This window comes from Glycine soja, chromosome 19 (assembly GCF_004193775.1).
Source record: "Glycine soja cultivar W05 chromosome 19, ASM419377v2, whole genome shotgun sequence".
NCBI lineage: Eukaryota > Viridiplantae > Streptophyta > Magnoliopsida > Fabales > Fabaceae > Glycine > Glycine soja.
This window is the reverse complement of record NC_041020.1, coordinates 12870333-12895375: the sequence shown is the minus strand read 5'-3', so window position 1 is coordinate 12895375 and position 25043 is coordinate 12870333. Positions and strand designations below refer to the sequence as shown.

General features: G+C 36.8%; 2 protein-coding genes and 1 pseudogene across 2 annotated transcripts; 2 read left to right on the top strand and 1 right to left on the bottom strand.

Moving 5' to 3' along the window:
* The first annotated feature begins 4270 nt into the window (after window positions 1-4270).
* Window positions 4271-4870, top strand: LOC114398609. Its single transcript, XM_028360786.1, has one exon. It carries the CDS (start codon window positions 4271-4273, stop codon window positions 4868-4870), a length of 600 nt encoding a protein of 199 aa, XP_028216587.1.
* Window positions 4871-7509: 2639 nt separating this feature from the next.
* LOC114398608 (protein TsetseEP-like) lies at window positions 7510-7866 on the top strand. Its single transcript, XM_028360785.1, has one exon. The coding sequence runs from the start codon at window positions 7510-7512 to the stop codon at window positions 7864-7866; it is 357 nt and encodes a 118-aa protein (XP_028216586.1).
* A 10350-nt stretch (window positions 7867-18216) lies between these two features.
* Window positions 18217-23039, bottom strand: LOC114398606 (annotated as a pseudogene).
* Window positions 23040-25043: the final 2004 nt, after the last annotated feature.

Genomic DNA, 25043 nt, shown 5'->3' with positions numbered 1-25043 from the left:
ATTGGCAAAAATCGGCCTTAGGGGGAGTGTTGGCTCTTTTTGGCATGGTTAGGATTTAAGTAGCCAAGGCTTGATCCAAGATATTTGATTTGTTTGTGCTAAGGGGGGCGTAATAAGGTTGGCTTTTTTTAGCATGGCTAGGATTTTAGTAGTCGGGGCTTAATCCAAGATATTTGATTTGCTTGCGCTGAGAGGGGTGTATTGAGGTTCTCAGGGCGATTTATCTCTCCATCCCTCCTCCCTAGTCTTGTTAAAGTTGGGCTTGTCGACCTCCTTCTTGGTTAACATAGCTTCAACTCAACTTGGTTCCTGTATTATGCTAATTCTTCCATCTGCTTGTACTCGGTTCTCTGTCCTACAACTTTTCCATATCAAAAGTAGACTTCTTGCATAGGCTATTTGTGTCGTTATCAAGTGGTGCATGACAACTATTGGGTCTAGGTTTGGGATATCCAAAGCTATATTTTTGAAACATTCCATGAAATTCTGAAGTGGTTCTTTCTTCTCCTGTCATATGTTGATCAAAGTTATCAACATCAAATGATGGGGCTGGTCAGTTGCAAACTGGGTTCCAAACCAAGATGCCAGTGTATCAAAGGAGTCTATAGTATTAGGGGGCAATTAGGTGAACCAGTGTAAGGCTTAACCTTTCAAGGATGTTGGGAAAACCCAGCATAAAACAACATCGTTAGTAGTGTACAGTCTGAGTTAAGTAATGTAAACGTGAAGGTGCTCATTGTTAGTCGTCTTATAGGACTAACTTTTGTACATAAAACTTTTACGAAATATGTATATTTTCCCCAATTTATAGTTCGTTTCTAGGATTGTACAAAAATTTTTCTTTGCTTTGATCTTTGTTCATTAGAAGCCTCTTTATATGGAATTAATGTTAAATTCTCTTCAATTTCAGGCAAAAAGGAGCAAATTTGAAGTAATGCCAAAGTGGATATTGCGCAGAGCGAGCTCTGTGTGCTTAGCGCGTATCAGCGGCTAAGCCCAGCACAAGAGCGCTTAGCGAGTCAAGGGAATCTGGAAGGGCATTTGCTACGCAAGCTTGCGCTTAGCATGATATCAGCTCGCTAAGCAAGTTGTCTGTCGCTTTCCAGGCTCAGCGCGAGATTGGCGCTAAGCTCAAATTCACTTACTCGTGCTAAGCGTGATGTCTAGGTTTTTGAACCCTTTTTAAGCCTAATTTTCACTGATTAGAGAGAGCTTTTGGAAAGAGACCACAGAGAGCCTCTGAGTGTGGACTGTAGAGAACGAAGAAGCATAGCAAGGAGACAAGTTCTCAACTTTTAGAGAGATTAGGGAGCTTTTGAGTGATTATGAGGTGCCAAGAGGTGGAGGAGACATCCCCCCTCCTGTGTAAGCAAGCAATTTCTCTTGATTCCCTTTCTTTATTGTAAAAGGAGCTTCCTTGCCATGGAAAGCTAAAACCCTTAGTTGGGGATTTCTATTGAACAGTTGATGTAAAACCTTTTTTCATATCTAATTAAGTGTGTTTTATGCGTTCATTGCTTCTATGAGTGCTTGATTGTTGCATGCTTTTGGTCTGATCACCCATTGGTGTGTGCTGTTAGGAACTTTAGCACGGGAAATGTATTGTTTCCTTAGAACTTGATAGAGCAGGGCTAGATAACTGTATTGCTAGGGATAAGGTGCAGAGTTTTAGTTTTTATTATGTTGTGATTATAATGTTGTTTAAATTAAGCTGAGTTCAACAGGAGGGATATGAGAACGAAGTTTAGTTTAAATTAGTCTAAACTTGCGAGACATCGAGGTTTAGTAATTGAGCCTTCGGCATAGAACAAAAGAACATCCTTAATTAGAGAAACATCTTTAACTGCATCAACTTGTTCAGTAGGAAGACCCAACGCTTTTAGATAATCTGTTTTTCACACTTACTTGCTCGCGTTTATTGTTTTCATTAGGATAGAATACACTTTTATTTCAATTCACACTCATTATTTTTTTTTACAAAATGCTTGATTATTGAACACAACTTTGCTAAATGAACAAGTTCCCTGTATTCGATACTCGGATCATTCCATTTTAATTATTTACTTGGCGACCCGGTGCACTTTCCGGTAAACCACTTCCACATAAAAAAGAGTAATTACAAATTTTGGAAAAAGGAACTATGGAAGAGGGTCAACAAAGTATTTTGGCGTCGTTGTTGGGGAAACTTTTTCCATTTGGAAAGTTTAGTTTAGTTTGAAGGCATTAATTCATTATTCTTTGATTTATTAATTTTTGTTTTTTTAATATTTGTTTAGTTCAGAATTTATTTTCTTCATGAATTGGTTAATTGTTGTTCCTGTTAGTGTTTGCATACATAGATCTTCTGCAGGTGAATTGGTTCCATTGGATTTAGAAATTGAAGCCACCTTTAGAAGAAACAACGCAAAAAGGAAAAGAAAGCTTTTGCATGACAGAACAGTAGCATCAATCTTTGAAGAGACTCACTTTTCTAAGTCATCATGTTCTAATTCACCTATATCCAAGGAATCTCAAACAGTAGAATTTGAAGCCAAAGTCATGGCTGAAAAGCAACCTCGACGAGTGACCTTGGAAGATTACTCAAGTACTTCAGTGTCGCAATATTTCTCAAGTGTTGCGCGACCGGAGGTTCAGGCACAAAACTTAACTTACCCACCTTCAATGATACAGCTAATACAAAGCAATTTGTTTCATGGTTTACCAAATGAAGATCCATACTCACACTTGGCAACGTATATTGAGATTTGTAATACTGTCAAGCTTGCTGGTGTACCTGAAGATGCTATTAGGCTCAGCCTGTTTTCATTTTCTTTATTTGGGGAGGCCAAGAGATGGTTGCATTCATTCAAGGGCAACGGTTTAAAGACTTAGGATGAAGTTGTTGAGAAGTTTCTAAAAAAATATTTCCTATAGTCTAAAACTGCATAGCGAAAAGCTATAATTTCTTCATTCCATCAGTTTCCCGATGAATCTTTGAGTGAGGCATTAGAAAGATTTTGTAGCTTGCTGCGGAAAACTCCCACTCATGGTTTTTCAGAGCCTATAAAGCTGAACATCTTCATTGATGGGTTATGGCCGCAGTCAAAGTAGTTACTCGATGCTTCTGCAGGAGGAAAAATTAAGTTGAAGACACCTGAAGAAGCCATGGACTTAATTGAAAATATGGCTTCCAGTGACCACACAATTTTGCATGATAGAGTTCATATTCCTACCAATAAGAGTTTATTGGAGATTTCATCTCAAGATGCCTTGCTGGCCCAAAATAAGTTGTTGTCCAAGCAACTTGAAGCTTTAACTGAAACACTAAGTAAGTTGCCAACTCAATTGCATGCTAGTCAACCTTTACCTTCATCTGTTTTGCAGGTTATAGGTTGCACACTTTGTGGTGGAGCTCATGGGTCAGGCTCGTGTATTCCCACTGAAGAAACATCTCATGAAGTTAATTACATGGGAAACCAGCCTAGACAAAATTTTAATGTAGGTGGATTTTCTGGATTTCAACATGGCCAACCTTAGCAGTAGCAAAATCAATGGAGAACTCACCTTGGTAATCAGTTCAATAAAGACCAAGGTGGGCTACCTAACAGGCCACAACAACAAGGGCCTAGCTTATTTGAGAGAACAACAAAGCTGGAAGAAAATCTTGCTTAGTTTATGCAGGTGTCATTGACCAATCATAAGAGCACAGAGTCAGCCATAAAAAATCTAGAGGTCCAGGTAGGGCAGCTAGGCAAATAGCTTGCAAAAAAATCTTCTAGTACTTTTGGAGCTAACACTGAGCAGAATCCAAAAGAAGAATGCAAGGCTGTGATGACCCGAGGAAGGAAGGTAACCATGGAGGAGGAAAAGAAGAAGGAGACAATGGTGGAGGATGACAAACAACAGCTGGTAATTGAACCAGCACCTGAACTAGTGCAACCCTTTTGTGAACTTATAGAGGAAGAAGAAGAAGAGGAGTATGAATAGAGGAGCGAGACACCAATAATTTTGAGTGGAAAATAAATAAATGAAAAAGAAGAGAAGGAAAAAGAAAAAGAAAAAGAAAAAAAATGAGAAAAATGAAAAAGAAAAAGAGAGAAAAGAAGAGAAGAAAAAGAGTAAGAGTGAGTTAGCAAGAGAGAAAAGAAAGGAAGCAACTTCTGATGAGGGAAAAGAGGTGCCATACCCTTTGGTACCTTCCAAGAAAGACAAGGAACGCCATCTGGCGAGATTCCTTGATATTTTCAGAAAACTGGAAATTACTATGCCTTTTGGTGAAGCTCTACAACAAATGTCGCTCTACTCTAAATTTCTGAAGGATATGTTGACAAGGAAGAACAAATACATTCACAATGAGAATATAGTAGTGGAGGGTAACGGTAGTGCAATCATTCAGAAGATCCTTCCACCAAAACATAAAGACCCTATTCCTTGTTCAATTGGTGAAGTCTCGGTGGGAAAAACTCTCATTGACCTAGGAGCTAGTATCAACTTGATGCCACTCTCCATGTGTAGAAGGTTGGGGGAGTTGGAAATAATGCCCACGAGAATGACTTTACAGCTAGCTGATCGCTCCATAACCAGACCCTACGGTGTTATTGAAGATGTTTTGGTTCGAATCAAACATTTCAATTTCCCAATTGACTTTGTAGTGATGGACATAGAAGAGGACTCTGAGATTCCCTTAATCTTAGGGCGCCCCTTCATGTTGATTGCAAGTTGTGTAGTAGACATGGGAAAGAAAAAGCTGGAGTTAGGCATTGATAATCAGAAAATCAGCTTTGACTTGTTTGATGAAGAAAAACATTTATCGAACCAAAATGTCTGCTTACAGGTGAAGGAGTTTGATGAGAAGGTTCTGAAGGAGAGAACCAAGATTGATCCAGGATAACAAAGAATTTTTCGTCAAGCTAATGACGTTAAACGAGCGCTTACTAGGAGGCAACCCAACCCTTTTTAATTTTGTTTTTTTTTTCTTGCATTTAGTCTAGTTTGATTGCTTGTGATTGGGTGATATTCAACATGTTTAGTATTGAAAAAGGGAGTTCATAAGCTTCGGTGAAGAGGTGAATAGAAAAAGAACTTAGAAAAATTTTCAGTTGTTCACTTGCTAAGCACAACACTTGCGCTAAGTGCCAAGTCATCACACGCTAAGTGAGCTGTTGCTTGCACTAAGCACTTGGACCCCTGACTAGTGGCTAGATGGTAGCGCTAAGTGCGCTTCACTACACTAAGCTCAATTACCTCTCTGGAATCTGAATTTCTTGAATTAGGCTTAGCGAGGTGATGCGCTAAGCGCAATTCCCTCTCTGTTTTGGAAATCTTTGGATTAAGAAGCATGTTTATGCGCTAAGCCCACCATTGGTGGCTAAGCGCATATTGTAGGAACAATCCAAGCTGTAGGAAGCGCTAAGCGTGTGTCCTCGCGCTAAGCCTAAAAACCTCTCTGGAATTTGAAATTTGTGAATTGGGTTTAGCGCGAGAAGTCATGCTAAGCACTTAGGCCTTAAAACCTAAACGTCGTATTGTTACACTAAGCGTGGCTATGCGCTAAGTGCACAACACGAAACTACTAAAATAAAATGGGAACTGCCTAGGCAGTTACTATTTTACACTAAAGAGCATTTTCCCACACACACTTTTGTGCATTGTGGCCTGCTTCTGCACTATTTTGTGCATAAAGTTCCCTGCATTCCCACATTTTTGCTTCTTTATGCTATCTGTACCTCAATCCAAGTAAGCCTTACTTGATTTATTTCCTTTTCAAGTTTCAAACTTTAGGATAGTGGACTTAGTGATTGTTAGGTAGAATCTTTGTTTATGTTTAGTGTTAGGTTAGTTGTTAGTAAGAATAGCTTTAGGTTTGTAATGTAGTCAATGTGCATGTTTTGATTAGGGTTTGACCACTAGGGGCTTGTGAGATGGGGTGAGAACCCCTGGTTTTTCTGGAAATCATGATGAACGAGTTAAGCGCCATGCTGCGCTAAGCAAGTTCATCGCTCCTGTTGAAGATTTGTGATTTCCAGATGAATGCGCTAAGCCCAGTTGTCGCGCTAAGCGCATTCATCTTCTCTGTTTTTAAATTTCTAGAATTGGGCTTAGCGAGCAAGCTCGCTAAGCCTGTGCTTTCTTTTTGAGTGGTGGCGCTAAGCCCGGCTTGTCGTGCTAAGCGCTAATCCCTCTGTTTTGAAAAATTGTGGAATTGGGCTTAGCGAGCCTGCTCGCTAGGCCTATTCTACAGAAAAAAAAAGATTTTCTGTGTTCTTGCGCTAAGCACGTGGCTATCGCGCTTAGCCCATGAGTAAATTTTCTTAAGGCACGCTAAGCACATCTCCTGCGCTAAGCGCCCAATCTTATTTCTAGTTTTATTTTCTGCTTTTCTTTTGGAATAATTCTTGTCTAATCTTGTCTTTTGTCTCTTTTGTTTTTCAAATGGCTTCAGGAAAGAGGAAGGCAAAAGCTTTGGTACCCCAGGCCAAATACGACAGATCTAAATTTTCATCCCAAGAGGCCTGGGACCGCTTCACAGAAAATATACTCGGCTGGAAGATCCTTCTGGAGAGAAATGTAAAGCTGTATGTCACTGAGTTAGTTGAATTCAGAAGGGAGCTAGAAAGGAGAAACTGGCATAAGGAACTTATAAACTTTGCAGATGGGAGCATAGATGTAGCAATTGTCAAGGAGTTCTATGCAAATCTCTATGACCCCGAAGACAAATCACCCAAGCAGGTAAGGGTTAGGGGGCATCTAATAAAATTTGATTCTGATGCCCTTAACACTTTCTTCCGAACATCGGTGGTCATAGAGGAAGGGGAGAGCTTGCCAACCTACTCCAGGTTTGCTCAGTTGAGGCCAGATCTGCAAGAGCTGGCAGCCCGCTTATGTATCCCTAAAAGGGGATTTGAATTGAATGCAGACAGGCTGCCTTTGAAGATTTTGAGAAAGAATTTGACTACGCTAGCCCAAACCTGGAGTGTACTTTCCTTTTCTAACTTGGCCCCTACCTCTCACACTTCAGACATCACTTTAGACCGGGCAAGGTTAATTTATGGCATTATTTAGAAGATGGACATGAACCTCGGGTACCTCATCTCGAGTTAGATTTCTCTTATTACTCAGCATGACTCCCCGAGGCTAGGTTTTCCTGCCCTCATCACTGCCCTAGGCAAGGCCCGGGGAGTCACCTCTGACTCTTTGACTTTCGAGAGCTTGAGCCCAACCATTAATTTGGCATATGTTAAAAAGAACTGTTGGAACCTAGATGACCCTTCGGTCACTTTTTGGGGAACCTAGAAATCCAGGGCTAGGAGATCCGAGGTACCATCTTCTTCTACTCCTCCCTCTTCAACTCCTTCCACATCAGCTCCATCTGCATCTGTGTCTACTCTCCCACCTTCAGCCCCAGCTCCAGTTCTCCCAGGGCCTGCCACTCCTAGCTCACAGCATTTATTGTCCATGTTGCAGAGTTTGCATTAGGGTCAGATCCTGATTATGCAGAGTCTGTAGAACTCAGTCCAGCAGAGGCCTGTGATGAGTGTTAAGGAGTTTCTTTTGTCGGTGGCTTGGCCAGGAGTCCAACCTTCTCCTTCAGGAGGAGGTGAGGCCTATGCAGCCCAGGAGCCGCAACCAGAGGAGGAGGATGACACTATCATTCTAGAGCCCACTCCACCTGAGCCATTTACTTTTGAGGCTGACACAATTATTGCTCAGGAGGATGTGGCATCACCAGAGCCCTTCCCTCAAGCAGAGCCATCTCCATCTCCTTCCTCTGAGCCTGAGCCATCTGCACCAGCACTAGTGCCTAACCAATCTACTTCTCAGGACCCATCATCTGCACCGGTGTTGGATTTGAACAAGCATGCAGAGGATCATTCACAGGATGATTGACAGGATCTTTATTTTCTTGCATTTTGAATAGTTTTATTATTATTCTGTCGTTAGTATATTTTATGTTTATGTTTCAGTTTTTAATTTTCAATTCAGCTTTTAAATTTCAGTTTATAGTTATAGTTTGGTAGCTTGTATAAAAGCTTGATTGAACATTGCACTTATTTTATTCAGTGGTTGATGTTTGATTTTGGAAATCAGTGTTTGTTGATTGGTTTGAATGGATCAATTGTATGATGTGAGTGAATTGGAATGCGTAGATCATATGCCTTGAATGAGCATGCAGTCATTAGAAGAGAAAGAACATGAAATTAGGATTATGACTAAAAATGCTAGTCGGTTTGTCAGATTGATTGTGAAGGAATGTGTTAATCGTAACCCGATGAGAGTGTGATCTTTAATTGTGAGAGAACAATAACATTGAGTAATGATTTTTGCATGAATCTTTGAAGTATGGAATGAATGCATGAAATTGAGGATGATGAAGGCCATGTTTTGATTGAAAGTAGCCACTTAGCCAAAAAGCTTACCATGTGTACAATGAATTAATCCTTTGCACCCAGTTTGAGCTGAAAGTATTGTTTGATTGATTGAACCTTGAGCCTATACAATTCATCTCCTGCTACCTTGTCTTAGGTTGTAAGAGAGCGTCATTCATAGAAAGAATCTTGGTTCAAGTTAAATTTGTCCCAAATTTGGGGGAGTTACTGGGTGAAAGATTGAAATGGTATGAAAGAGAAGCACACACAATCAATAATGTGTTTTTAATAATAATAATAATAATAATAATAATAATAATAATAATAATAATAATAATAATAATAATAATAATAATAATAATAATAATAATTAAAATAAATATTTGTAATTATAAAATAAAAGTTGTGTGTTGCTATTCAAGAAAAAGAAAGCTAAGTGCGAAAAAAAGGCAAGTAATAAGGTTGAAACAAAAAGAAAGAGGTTAATCTATAGATAAATGCTTTCCTAGAACTTAAGTTTTGCATCCTAGAAAAGCCATGATTTGTTTGTAGCCCAACCTTGTTACAAGCCTAGTAAAAGTCCTTCGGATTCAAGTTTGTGTGTTCTTGACTATATGGTATGAGATGAAGTGCAAAGGTTGAGACTTGTGTTAGTTGTTGATTGTTGAATAAGCCTAAACACTTGTGCTTGAGTGAAACAATGACTGTGAGGCTTTGGTTAATGATCCTTCCTTGATATCTGTCATTCTTACTAGCTTAATTCAGTTGTGAGTCCTAATAAATATGTTCATATGTTTGAAAAGCTGCATGATTTGTGACAAGCTGTTGGTTGAAGCATTGAATGACATTCATTTCATGTGATTGAATTCTTTGGAACAAACATTGTGTTTGAATAACCACTGTAGATTTTGCCACTTGAAGACAAGTAAACTGTTTTTTCTTTGCTTCAGGACAATCAAAACTGTAAATTTGGGGGAGTTTGTTAGTCGTTTTATAGGACTAACTTTTGTACAGAAAAATTTTACAAAATATGTATATTTTCCCCAATTTATAGTTCTTTTCTAGGATTGTACATAAATTTTGCTTTACTTTGATCTATGTTCATTAGAAGCCTCTTTATATGGGATTAATGTTAAATTCTCTTCGGTTTCAGGCAAAAAGGAGCAAATTTGAAGTAGTGCCAAAGTGGATGTCACGCTAAGCGAGCTCTGTGCGCTGAGCGTGTATCAGCGGCTAAGCCCAACACAAGAGCACTTAGCGAGTCAAGGGAATCTGGAAGGGCATTTCCAGTGCAAGCTCATGCTTAGCGCGATATCAGCTTGCTAAGCAAGTCGTCTATTGCTTTCCAGGCTCAGCGTGAGATTGGCGCTAAGCTCAAATTCACTTACTTATGCTAAGCGCAATGTCTAGGTTTTTGAGCCCTTTTTAAGCCTGATTTGCACATATTAGAGAGAGCTTTTGGAAAGAGACCACAGAGAGCCTCTGAGTGTGGACTGTAGAGAACGAAGAAGCAGAGCAAGGAGCCAAGTTCGCAACTTTTAGAGAGATTAGGGAGCTTTTGAGTGATTGTGAGGTGCTAAGAGGTGGAGGAGACATCCCCCCTCCTGTGTAAGCAAGCAATTTCTCTTGATTCCCTTTCTTTATTGTAAAAGGAGCTTCCTTGCCATGGAAAGCTAAAACCCTCAATTGGGGATTTCTATTGAAAAGTTGATGTAAAACCTTTTTCATATCTAATTAAGTGTATTTTATGTGTTCATTGCTTCTATCGGTGCTTGATTGTTCATGTTTTTGGTCTAATCACCCATTGGTGTGTGCTGTTAGGAACTTTAGCATTGGAAAATGTACTATTGCCTTAGAACTTGATAGAGCAGGGCTAGATAACTGCATTTCTAGGGATAGGGTGTAGGGTTTTAGTTTTTATTATGTTGTTATTATAATGCTTTTTAAATAAGCTGAGTTCAACAGGAGGGATCTGAGAACAAAGTTTAGTTTAAATTAGTCTAAACTTGCAAGACATCAAGGTTTAGTACTTGAGCCTTTGTCATAGAACACAGGAACATCCTTAATTAGAGAAACATCTTTAATTGCATCAACTTGTTCAGTAGGAAGACCCAACGCTTTTAGATAATTTGTTTTTCACACGTACTTGCTCGTGTTTATTGTTTTCATTAGGATAGAATACACTTTTATTTCAAATCACACTTATTAATTTCTATTTACAAAATGGCTGATTATTGAACACGACTTTGCTAAATGAACAAGTTCCCTGTGTTCGATACTCAGATCATTCCATTTTAATTATTTACTTGGTGACCCGGTGCACTTTCCGGTAAACCACTTCCGTGTAAAAAGAGTAATTACAAATTTCGGAAAAAGGAACTGTGGAAGAGGGTCAACACTCATCTGGGTCGCTTGTACCATCATACTTTTTTATAGCCAAACTCTTCCAATTGGAAAGAAGGGTAGCCTCCATGATGCCAGGGATGAAAGGATTCTTGCACTGCTGCAACTGCTTCCCTAATGTGTTAAAGAATTGGGGGTATGTGTTCTACCGAACACTAACATTGGTGGCCTTTCGCATCTCAAAGGCTATTGACTCTATCGTTGCCCCAATGGGCATTTCATTTTTACGTCGCTAGGACTAATTACATTCTTGTATTTATGTATTCCCCTATTGAAGAGCCATGACTTCTTCGGGGTGGTGTCGGTGCATATCTGATACTTGTACCTATGGACTCCTTTTACCATTAAGGATAAGTCGGTCTAGTCCTCCATGTGTGCTTCTCCATGCTATCGATTCCCTGGTTGTTCAATTGCTGTTGTGTTTGTTCCATATCGTGTAATTGCCATAATTCTTGGGGTCAGGGGACTATATTACACAACCTCACAATGGGCGGCAAAAATGTTTATGTCACAATATAACCGATTGAGCATTACTCTTTGTGTTTAAGGGTCCTTGTTTTTCCTCTTTCTTTTTTACTTCATTTGACTGGTGTGATCCAAAGGAGGGGTACCTACAATAGGTACTCTAATGCTCAAGTAAGAATTCGACCTAGAGTAATAAATATTGATAATAAATGTTCATTCAATAAATAGTGGTTTTTATCTGGGGGTTCCTACCCTTTTTATATCAACCTTATTGGGCCCTAAACCTTGAGCTTGTGTGTACTGATTACCATCTAGGTAATTTATCCTCTAAGCAAGATTAAATGGCCTAACCTCACGATTACTAGTAACTGCAATTATTACCTTGTGTGGGTCCGAATGGGTACTTAGCTACCCTAACCTAATACCTACTCAACATGTCACTTTGGTCTCTAGTGGGACAAAATAGGTACTCAGTGTCTAGTCTAGTATGCAAAGAATAGGGAACACAATCAATGGCACATACAACAGGGACACCAACGATGATTAATCAAAATTTTGATGCAAATATATTTATGTACAATGTATACAATGATGGAACATCGATTGTGCTACTATACAATTTTCTCTTCTCTATTTTCTTTAACCTTCCATTTTGTATATGTAGGGACAATCTTCATTATGTCAATTTGTTACCTTCAGAGACTTGAGTATCATTTGATGAATCTAGCGATTGCGATTTTGGTTTGCTCATAACTCTATTATATCCATATCCAAAAGTAGTTCCCTTTCTTTAGGATAACTAAATAAAAAAACCAAAAGTAACATAATTCCATTCAGGCATCAATGATATACAAAAGTGAATGAGTAACACAAGATCATGGACAGTGAGATCTAAGTTTATAGATATGCATGCCTGTGTGCATGTAATTAAAAAAAGAAACATTAAGTGTATCCAATGCATACTTAATGAGCATTAAGTATTTAAGTTTATATATTTCTTACTTTTAATTTTAAATTTAATTTGATTCCTACATTGCCGCAATTTCCAATGTAGGAAGTTTAGCTGAAGAGAAAAAATGCATGGTTAACGAAGATCATCTATCTCCGTGGATTATGTTATATCATTCAGTAAAGGCTTCATCAACTAGCAAAATCATATGATAAGAACCCATTGTATGTTCTCATTTTGATAAGGTCTAAATGAAACATCTGGTTACTTCATTTCAGTTTTCCCTACTTTTCAATTGTAAGTAACATTAAGTGTCCTTAATGAGATGTCTGACCAATTTTACCATGCCATAAAGAGAAAAAATGTATTCATATTATTTCTAAAAATTTTAACTAGAAACTAAGTAAATCATTTATACAATGAAGAGAAAGTAAACAAAACTTTAGGTAATGTGACATAAAGATTCAACCACAACAAGAAACAAACATAAGTCTAGAAAGGGAATCGTAATTAGGAAGAGCGAATAATTGAGTCTTGAAACCTATACAAATGCAACCTGTGCAGTGTTCGACGGTCGGCAAGTGCACCGGATCGTGCAAGTAGTATAAAACGATAAGTGAATACCGAGTATCAAACTCTCGGAGAACTTGTTTTACTTGGTAAAGCTGTGGTTCAATAAATAAGTGCCTTTGGATGAAAGTTTTGTGCGTGGTATGGACAAGTATGCAACTAAACTAGTCAAAAGTAAATCACATGAGTAGTGGTGTGTGAAGACAAATAAAGAACATATTGGTCTTCCTACTGGATGACTGATTTTATTAAGGATGTTCTCTATCTAACAATGTTCATGTGCTCTATGTTGTCTCCTGGACTACTAAACCCCGATGTCTTGTGCATGTTTAGCCTAATCCTAATCAAGCATCGTCCTCAGATTCCTCTTGTTGGACTAAACTTAACTAGAACCGCATTAAGACATAACATAACAAAAAATAAGTTACCGTACCCTGATGTCTCATGAAAATATGATAAGTTAGCCCCGTCCTATCAAGTTCTAAGGATCAAACCATTTCCCAATGTTGAGTGATCCTAACTAAGCATGCAAGTGCATGATCAGGGCAAAGGCACACTAGAATTAAGTATTGATAGCACAGTGAACACATAAAACATCATTAGATAGATATGAAAGTACCCATAGGAAGAACCAACTGAGGATTTAGCTCTCCATAGCAGGGAAGCTTCCTTTACAACAATGAGAAGAGAATATGAAAGATAGAAGAAATAGAAGTAGTGGGGATGTTTCTTCCACCTCTAGAAACATCACAATCTCTCAAAATCTCATCTAAAGTTCCACAAGACGGCTTCCTCTTCAAGCTCAGCTCTCTCTCAGTTGCTCCACAACCAAAACTCCTAAAAAACTCAACAACCCCTTCAGAAATCATGATTTCAGCTTAAATAGGCACTCTTGTTGGTGGACGTGCGCTTAGCGGAAGATGAGCTTGCTTAGCGCATGTAAGTGACTTCTGGCTTAGTACCAGTCACACTTCGCTCAGCGCCTCTATACAACTCATCCTTCTTCCAGAATTGTGCATGCGCTTAGCCATCAGGTGAGGCGCTTAGTGGATGATGCGCTTAGCCAGAAGATAAGTGGCTTATCGAGTTCATGAAATCTACACTTCACCAATCTTTCCTATTTTACCTAAAATTGAAGTGGAATGATCATTAAATACACAGAACTAGGATACAAGGTACCTATTACCTAAATTATCAAAAAGTAATTACAATATTACAAAAAGAACAATAAATGGGAGGAGTCATATACAATTTACAATAGTTGTTTTTACACAAAAGTTAGTCGTATTGACCGACTAACATGCAGACACTTGGTTGATAGGACTTAGGAGGTCAACATTCGGGTATTGTAATTTTCTAGGAGGAGAAAATTGGTCACATGAAAGAGTAATAAACAAAATAAAGTGGCTAGATCATCTACATAATCATAATTCTTGTCATTTTCCTAAGGATCGTATGAACTTCCATGGCTAAAGATTATTCTAAATGACTTGAATTTGAATTAGAAGGTCCCATGAAGCTCTATTGTGACAACAAGTCAACAATCAATATTGCTCATAAACCTATACAGAATGAAAGAGAAAACATATATATTGAAATTGATAGACACCTTATCAAGGAAAAATTGGAAGTAGTTGATATGTTGACTATGGGACTGAGTAGCTCCAAATTTGATGATGTACTTAACAAGCTAGGAATGGAAGACATCTATTCCTCAGCTTAAGGAGGTACTGAGATATAACGATTGCCGAATCATTTCAAAACAAATAAAATTAGGATAAATTTTGTAGTATAAGAATAACCTAGGTTGACTCAGAGATACAATTCATTTTGGTTCTGACTTTAAGCCACTTATAAATAGCAGGAGATTTTAACAAACAGTTTGAAGACGATAGACGAAAATTCAGAAACACAAACAAAAATGCAGAAATTAACAGAGTTTGCTACAGATGATGATCATATTGCGTAATAGATTCAAGAGCATCAATCCAATTCACCAAATCCAAGCAATTTGAATTATCACAGTTTGCTACAAATGATGATCATATTGTAAAAGTGTAGTCAATGTCATTATAGGTAACTCAATCAAATTAATCCCTAAATTCATTGAGATCACAAAACAAATTGAAATATCATCCAATCAATCTATGACTTGATTCAAATTAGGAAATTAATCAACAACCTAATTTGTTTCCAATCCTAAATACATTCAAGAGCATGAAAATCGAAAAAAGAATTGAAGAAGATGAACATTCTCACAAAATTTGAAATACTTAACCAGAACTCAAATTCCACATTGTTTGGACTGGATCCTTAGACTGATTAGTTGTTTAGCCTTTCATACTGATCACCATTTGAAGAACAATGAAATTTGATCAAGAAAAGGAAAGAACAAAGTTGAAGAAAGAAAGAAAGATGAAGAACAATTGAGAGAAAAAGAGAGAAGAGTTTGATCATAAAACTTGTACAAGAAGTTTCTAAATTTTGCTTTGTACAAAATGATTCTAACTATCCAACTAACTAACTACACCAATATATATTGTGACTAATCAGAAGGAAAGGATGGGCCTTGATTAGGCACAACTAATCTCTCTAATCAAGGTAATTACACAATGCAAATGCCCAATTTCGCAGCCCAAAATCCAAGTGCAAAGGCTTTGACTTCCACTCCTAAACTGACCCTAAAAAAGCATAGAAGTGGCCCAAGATTATTTACGAGAAAATTGTAGCTCTTCTACTTATCTTTCAAGGGATTACTCATATGCTCTATTTGGAGTTCTATAGCATCCTATAAGTCCTGCATGAGGCAGATAGGTCAAGTAATTAAGTACAAAATCCGAAAATAAGCAATAATTACCATGGTGATAGAAATCTCTCAAAGAACAAAACTCAACCTCACCAAATGTGTATGGGTTTGTGTTTACACTTAAGCACAAAATGTAACTAGCACATCCAAATTTTGACAAGACTCTAATTCATTCAACTTGAACTACACATGTATCAAAAGATCAAAAGGGCTTTTATTGGTTTGTATTGTATGACTTAGGTAAAGGTGGATATGAGAAGGATATTTAGGCTAAAACTAAGAGAAAAGAGGGGTAATGGAGAGTAAGCCAACAAGCAAAAAAGAGGGGTAGAAACAAAGAAACAAAGTGGAGAACAACAAAAACAAAAAGAACTTGCATGAATGAAAATGAACCACAACACACTTTTATTGCATTTTTTTTCTTTTTCTTTGATTGTACATTTTTTTTCTTTGAACTTTTGCTTTTTCTTTGATATGGAGGCCTTGATGGAGGCTCATTTTATGGGACTAGAGGGGGATACGGTGGTGCAGGAACTGGTCGATATCATCCTTATGGAAGATAGAAGCATGTCACCGAAGACTTGTAGTCTAGGACTAATATTTCTAGCATCAAAGCAAGTTTGTAGTTTGTTGTGTTTGATTATTCAGTTCTTTAGGCTACATATTTTTATTTTCTAAAAAATGGAAAGCTGTCAATGATATTATTAAGTCCCATTAGTTATTAGCAACACCCTCTCGCCAGCCTATAGATGACCGAACAATTAGGTCGGCCAGTTGAAGTATGACGATCGGATTGATGTATGAGCTGCAAATTATGCAGATGGTTTTTAGATAGAAAATGGTTTATGCGTGCACTACTACAAAATAGGCCTTCTACATCGGTTTTGAGAGGCTTTCTACATCGGTTACGACGCATGGTTGTAGCCGGAGTCTTTGAAAACCTTAGGCCCTACAACATCGGTTGAATGACTGTCTTAAAAGGGCATGGATACGAAGACGAGCATGATGCCAAACCCGTCTTAGACTATGAGGTTTCTACATCGGTTCTAAAGGTACAACCGATGTAGAATGTGGGGTTTCTACATCATGTTGGATCAAGTGGTCTCAGAATAATTAAGAAGGGGGGGGGGGGTTGAATTAATTATTCCTAAATCTTTACTAATTAAAAAATTTACTCTTCTAAGGCTTTTACTATGTTGTTATGTGAATAAGGAGTAGAAGAGAAACTTAACCAAAAGTAAAAACGGAAATTAAAATGCACAACGGAAATTAAAAGAGTAGGGAAGAAGGAGACAAACACACAAGAGTTTTTATACTAGTTCGGCAACAACCCGTGCCTACATCCAATCCCCATGCGACCTGCGGTCCTTGAGATTTCTTTTCAACCTTGTAGAAATCCTTTTACAAGCAAAGATCCACAAGGGATGTACCCTCCCTTGTTCTCTTTGAACAACCTAGTGGATGTACCCTTCACTAGAACTGATCCACAAGAGATGTACCCTCTCTTGTTCTCAGTCAAACCCGAGTAGATGTACCCTCTACTTGTACCACAAAGGATGTACCCTCCAATGTGTTAAGACAAAGATCCCAGGCGGTTAAACCTTTGAAACTTTGTGAATAGGGATACAAAAGAATTCTCCGGCGGTTAGTACTTTGAAATCTTTTGTATATGGGAAAGGGAAGAATCAAAAGAATTCTCAGACTGTGTCGTTTTGAATTCTTTGACAAGGGAGAAGGGTGACACAAAAGAATTCTGGCAGTTAGTCCTTTGTTCTTTTGGAAAAGGGAGAAGAGAGACACAAAAAGAATTCAGGCGGTTAGTCCTTGGCAAATTCTTTTTGGCAAAGGGAGAAGAGAATGAAAAGGATGAATAGCACAAGTTTTCAAGGTTTGGAAAACCAGAAAACTTTGGAAAGCTTTTGACACAAGGAAGAAGAAGAAGTTCAAAGAAATTCAAAAGTTGTAAAGGATTGTATTGTAAAGGTTGTTCAAGATAATTGAAATGCAAAACAAAGCCTTGCTTTTATAGACTCTTCATGTCTGGTCAAGAGAACCATTAGAAGAGTTATGACTTTTAGAAAACCTTAAAACCAATTTGAAAAAGTCCAAAACTATTTGAAGAGTTACATCTTTTGATTTGTTCAGAAACTATCACTGGTAATCGATTCATCATGAAGCTTGCTTCTACACATCATTTTTGAATTCGCAACCGATGCAGAATGTGGAGTTTCTACATCGTTTCTGAAGCTGCAACCAATGTAGAATGTGGGATTTCTACATCGTTTCTAGAGTCAAAACTGATGTAGAATGTGGGGTTTCTATATCGGTTATCAGTCAACTGATGTAGAATGGTGGTTTTTTTTTATTATTTTCGCAAAATTTAGCTAGTCACATAATGCAAATATGATGTACCTAGCTAATGTCTCATATGAGACTTAATTTATAAACTCGGGTCAAATTTCAGCTATCAAAATAGTTAATGAATAAGTACAAGAAGCTACCTTGTTTTAGTAGCTAGAAGTTCGATACAAAAAAAACTTATAATTAAATAACAATTTGTACATGTATACATATATGTAGTTATGTACAACACATATTCCTTATATATGTCATTAGAAGAATATGATGCAAGACCTTTTTTCTCCTGCTTCATTTTACATACGACCATCCCAAAAGGCCTAGTCCATTGTCTGCTTTATTTTCCCCTGCAGAAAATAAAATCGCTCATATTACTCGCATAGAAGATAGTAGCATTAAACTACGAAAACAATTATTTAGTCTCATGAGAAGCAACCAATTTCCGATTTTACTTTCAATAATTCAACTCAATCTGAATCGTAAAAAGTGAACTTCAGAAAATTAGTAGTTAGAAATATACTGGAGGATTTACATCAAAATAGACCAAAGAAACCAAGAAAACTAAGTATGTGTCCTCTTGGATGCCACCTAAGCCACTGAAAGATTTCATGGCATCTAACTTAGTAACTAATAAAAACAGAAAAAACCAAGAAAAGGAAGGGTGGGTGTGTTTTGTTTATTTTTTTTCATTTCTAGTTGATATTTCTTTTACTAAAAGCAACAAAAATAACACCTTGTTTTCACTAACAATCTCACCTCAATGCCCCCTGCAGGTCCTTCAAATTTTTTACCTTCCAAATTTCACTTTAATAATTCCATCTAAGCCTCCCGATTCCAAACAATGTCCATCATAGCTAAAAGCTAAACTGGATACATATTTTTCGTGACCTGTACAAATTAACATCTAACATTAGTACTTAAAAAAATGTGCTTAAGTAATACACTTTAAAAAAATTATTTTTAAAATATGATTAGTAAAATTAAATAATAGTAACCAGTTTTGTTAATATTTAACTCCAGGGTAGTGCTATTTTACTTCAAAATGATCAGGAGTGAGAGAAATTGGTTACATGCCAAATAAAAATCTTAGATACCTTCTAGGTATAAAAAAATAAAAAAATAATCATAATCTTAATATTAATCCCAACAACTAGTTGATTCAAATAACGTTAGAGTTAGGTCCTTTAAGCAAGAAGTTAAATATTTGAATTCTAACTCTCTCATTAATAGAAAAAAATGGTAGAGATGAAAATTTTGTCTTTAAATGCTTTTGTATTTTCTAAAAGAAATTAGTTTTAATAAACAATTAGAAATAATATATCTTTATAATATGTACAAAATAAATATCATAATTAATCTCAAGAGTCTTGATAATAAGACGTATTTTTTTTTTTACTTTTCTTAGAGAATATGGTAAATATCTTATTACATTAAGCACACTTTGTGACATAGCAACTCTAATTGGCATTTCTTCTAAAGCAGACAATGGCATGAAACCATCACCGAACATAGGATTTGGCTTAGTTAAATTAAGAGTTAATGGAGCAATACCCTGTTACAACAAGCATCACAGAAACCATTTTATTATATTAAGCATACAGGGCTTGGCTCTTAGATTAAGCACAAAAGCTACTGTATTATGTGCAAAAATGCTTCCCTATAAGTTGATGCAAGTGGGCAAAATAAATAAATAAAAACTGCTTACATGCCGTATTGCCAAAACTGCAAAAATTGCTTCAACAGCTCCAGCAGCGCCTAGGAGATGACCAATAGCACCTTGAAAAAATTGCTACAGTTAATGACTGTTCTCCCCACCCAATTCAAGCTTAAATTGCTGGAATCAATAAAGGTCCACTTCACTTGCCCAAAGGTCCACTTCAAAAATAATAATACAGGAAGATATAGGACACCTGTCTTAAAGCACGAGTCATGGCCAAAATGGCTCCTCTCCCATCACTAGGAGGTTGAGTAATATGATACGCATCACCTAGTCAAAATCCACATGAAATAAGTCAACCAAATATAAACTAAGGCTAGAAGAAAATCCTACATATCCCTACATATCCTGCAATTAGACAAACTACCTGGCATCCCATAGCCACGGACCTCTGCATAGATTTTGGCTCCTCGGTTTTTTGCATGCTCAAATTCCTAAAAGATAGGAGAAACAAATAAATGACAAAGATCAACTATTATAAATAAAGTAGGTCAAGAGGAATTGTAGGGATAGATGATAGATACACAATAAATTTCTTAACAACCAACCTCCAAGACCAAGACTCTAGAACCTTCACCTATCCTGAGTAAAAGTATAACTTTGATGTAAGCAGCAAGACAAACAAACCATGAAAACCAATAATTTGTGGTCAGATAACAAACACATTATTATAATGAGAAACAAATCTACAACGTTATTATACTCACACAAACCCATCTCGACCACTATCAAATGGCCGTGATGCTTCCTGTGGGCTTGAATTATATTTTATGGTCAAAGATCAAGACCTACAACTCTCCAGTATCATATATAAAATATCAGATGGAAAAAGGATGCAAGGCATCATTGGTCATAATTTACCTGCGGAATCCTGCAATTGATAATGCATCAATGTTGGACCCTGTGCCTCCATTTACCATAACATCTGCATCACCAATAGAATGTGAACCAATGGCGCAGGCAGGGACTGCAGCGTGATTCGGTCCCTATATTACAGAATAGGAAACAAGTTCTTGACATGCTCGGGATTATTAATGATTACAAAGATCATAGCATAAAGTGATATTCTAATAGCTCTGCAACAACAATAGCTATACTATATTATTTTTCTGATAATTTTGTTGACATATGTTATAAACTTGTAATTTTTCTACCAGGACATATAATTACTCCTATCCAAATTAACATGAAGGAAATCTCTGTTTCAGAAGGTTGTTATTTCTCATTGGATTATGATGTTATAAATTATTATAAGTTAAAGAAACAAGGGAGCAAGAAGATATATTCCCTACATCTATTCTATGGGAAGCCAATTAGTTCTGCAATAAACAAATAAGAATAGACTAACATTACTCCAACAAAAAATGAAGATGGCCAGTTGCTTGATTGACTGCAGAAGCTAGTGACTGCTCCAACTCACTATATTCCACTACGTTAAGAGAACCACCTTTACCTCGTCTTACAAACACACCAACCTTTTCTTGTGGATGTGCCTATCATATAATGACAAAATTTAATATGCAAACAAAATTAATTGAAATATTATTTTTATAAAAAAACTACTTATCATTTGTCTCGTGCAATTTTCATAAATTACTGATTCTGAATATTACCAACATCACAACGAGATAGAGAACTCTAAACATATTAGAGTTGAACAATACCATAGGTATATATATTTAATGCATGCCTCCACTATTTTCCTAGGCTATCATTTCTTAAACATATTGGTTTTATTTCTTCGCACAGAGATTGATGCAAGCTCCATTGGAGCTTGTAGGCCTAGGATCTTCTTCATCAATGGATTCCTTTGCTTCTTGGAAGATAAATGGCAGCAGAATTGAGAAGGAAGAGAGAGAGGAGACGCCACTTCAAGGAGAAGATGAGTCTAGAAGAAGCTCACCACCATATGAGGCCATGGATAAGAGCTTGGAGGAAGACGGAGATGAATGAAGGGAGAGGGAGAGAAGAGCACGAAATTTTGTGCTCTAAATGAACTTTGAAATCTGAAGTTTAATATTCAAATGATCAAAGTTCCAAAAAAAATGCACACACATGACCTCTATTTATAGCCTAAATGTCACACAAAATTGGAGGGAAATTCAAATTTCACTTGAATTTGAAATTGAATTTGTGGAGCCAAACTTTGGAGCCAAAATTTCACTAATTATGATTAGTGAATTTTAGTTATGGTTCAGCCCACTAATCCAAGATCAATTCCAAGATTCTCCACTAAGTGTGCTTAGGTGTCATGAGGCATGAAAAGCATGAAGGACATGCATAAAGTGTGACTATATGATGTGGCAATGGGGTGTAGTAAGCAAATGCTCACCTCCCCCTCTAAAATTTAATTGGATTGAGCTTCTACCAATTCAATTAAATTTATTTCCAACCACACACATCAAATATCCACTTAGTGCATGTGAAATTACAAAACTACCCCTAATACAAAAACTAGTCTAGGTGCCCTAAAATACAAGGGCTGAAAAATCCTATATTTCTAGGATACCCTACCTACATTATGGAGCCCTAAATACAAGGCCCAAAAATAATGAAACCTTAATCTAATATTTACAAAGATAAGTGGGCTCGTACTTAGCCCATGGGCCCGAAATCTACCCTAAGGCTCATAAGAACCCTAGGGCCTTCTCTTGCATCTTTGGCCCATTCTACTTGGGGTTTTCTATCCAATGCCCTTGCGGGGTAGGATTGCATCAGAGATGGTAAACATAAGCAATAAATAACTTGACCTCTCAAATTCAGAAATTATATATAATGATTACCTCAATATGAATTACTTAATTGATCTGTTACCTTGAGGACAACTTTTGCAGCAGCAGCAACACCTTTACCAATGAAGTAACCTAAAAAAGTTGGATCGGCAACTCGAACCTATTTCACAAATCCTAATCAATATTTCTTTAAATAAAAAGTTATAACTGACAAGGAAAACTGAAGAAAGCTTGGTTAGCCCGAACCTTACGAACTAGTCTTCGGAAACACGAAACACTCTTTCACTGGCCTCCACATTGACAAACCCTAGTTCAATAGAAGCGAAAATGAAAAAACAGGAGAAATCAGAAACTCACGTTCCATCGACACCTCCAGTGGTTTCAGAGGAGATAGTGGAGAAAGGAAACTCGCAGATGGCGACAGAAGCGCCATAGTTGGTGGCCAAGCGAGCGGCTCGGACCCCGTCGCTGTCTGCGCCGATGGTGAAGAGGTTGAAGTCGTAGTGGGTAGAAACGAGGTTGACCCCATTTTGGGATTCGGCGTGGACGGTGAAGGTGCAGTGGCGCGTGGAGAGAGAAAGTAGGGATTTGGGGAGAGGGAGAGAGAGAAAAGGAGGGGCAAGATAATGGAAGCGCTTTGGCAATGAAGAGAGTGTTGACAGATAGATGAAAAAATAGAGAGCGACGTCGCCATTGTTTGTTTACTGGCTCTAGAGGTTGGGAGGTGCTTAGGGTTTAGAGCTTTGGAGAGAGAAAGGGAGACTGAAATAGAGAAAAGGGTTCAGAGGTTTGGGGAGCGCGTGGATAATTGGCCTAATGTTTTAAAAAACAAAGACGGGCCTATATAAAGAACCTGTCGTAGAACACTACATTCAAGGATGGGTTAAAAAAACTGCCTTTATTTTAAATCATATTTACAAAAAATGCCACCGGCATACTTTCTAAGGCGGGTCTATTGGAACTGTTGTAGAAGCTGCGTCATAAAAAATAATTTTTTTAGTACGTCTTTTTTGGTTTCACTTCCTCTATTTTTGTAGAACGTGTATTTTTACACCTTGCCTAGCTGATTCTTCCTTTCAACACCTCTCTTTAGTATGGGATGAATGTATTCAATTTCTTCTTCCATGGCAACCTCTGTCCAGGTCTACTTAAAGCAGAAAAATAATAATAATAATAATAATAATAATAATAATAATAATAATAATAATAATAATAATAATAGTAATAATAATAATAATAATAATAATAATAATAATAATAATTCATAACTAGTCACAAAAAAAAATATCAAGTAACACAAATAAATAAAAAATGCTGAAACTACGGTGAGGTGAAAGGAAAATGAGCCACTCTAATACTTTTATCAGAAACCCATATAACTACTTTTAATTATTTTTTTTAATCCAACTCTAATACTAAACTAAAAGGGTATTAAGTTAATAAAATACAGTGAGTAATTTCAATTAAACAATTCACGATGTTTTAAATTTATGTTTTGAGATAATTAGTTTATAGGAGCATGTATTAAATTCTTGTCTTTATTGTTTTAATTAAGAAAGAAACAAATTTCAAAACAAAGCGAGATAGATTTACATGTTATTTATGTTCCAAGTCCTAAAGATACTGTGTGCCAAAATATTTAATATAATATCATTCATGTTTAAAAAAATATATCTGTTGATATAATTGATGGCTCCGTGTTTCCATTGCCATCCTTAGCAATTGCTAGAAAGAACCATATGCATCATTATACTACTTGAAACAGATTGGAACACTCTACAATATGACGAGCAATATTGACAGATGCAGGTAAATTTGGAGCCTCTTCCATAATCATGTTAAAATAGCAATACTGACCTCTTTCAGTATTTGCAGTTCTCACATTCAAGATCAATTGGAACTTGTCCAATATCGGATCTAGTAGTTATCCACCCTTAGATAACCTAATAAGTTAAATTGTAATGTATTTCACTATGATAATATTATAATAACATATTTATAAAAAGAGGAATAATAGCAAAAACACAACACAAATGATTTGATGAATTAGCTCCCAAAAGATATATCTCTAGAGTATATTGCAGGAAAGTGATGCTCAAAATCTTGATTACAACAAAACAATGTAAAAAAAAAAGACAAAAGTAACTCCATAACCATGTACTCATACAAATCATCCTCAAAAGCATTATAGAACTAAACCATATTTTCACAGCCTGTAAATTCCTAGTCCTACAGCTTTTCCTTTGAATAGTTTTGTGAAGATCATTAATCCTTCATTTTCATTAGGATCAAGGAAAATAATCAAGGTTGAAAGCAGTAGAGATTTCTGTTGCATACACTTCCTTGTCTTTGATTTTCATATTCAGACTAATTGATTTTCCCCTTGAACTTTGATCTTTCAGTATTGTGCAGTATGGGTGGACTAAAAATATGTAACTTCACCAGTGCAAAGCGAGTCTATATCCAATTTACAATCAACATATTTGGTTAGGATTAGATAAAAGATTCACTTTTGATTGTAAGAAATGGGTGGCTAATTTGTAGTACTTTCAAAGTATGAAAAGTAGATGCAATTTTTTTTTTTGTAATTGTGAGCATCTTCCGAACACATCTTCAAAATGAAACTTAAACAAAAATGCTTTACTTTAAAAATAAAATATTTGGTGTTCGATCTTCTATGATTGTCTCATTCTACTAA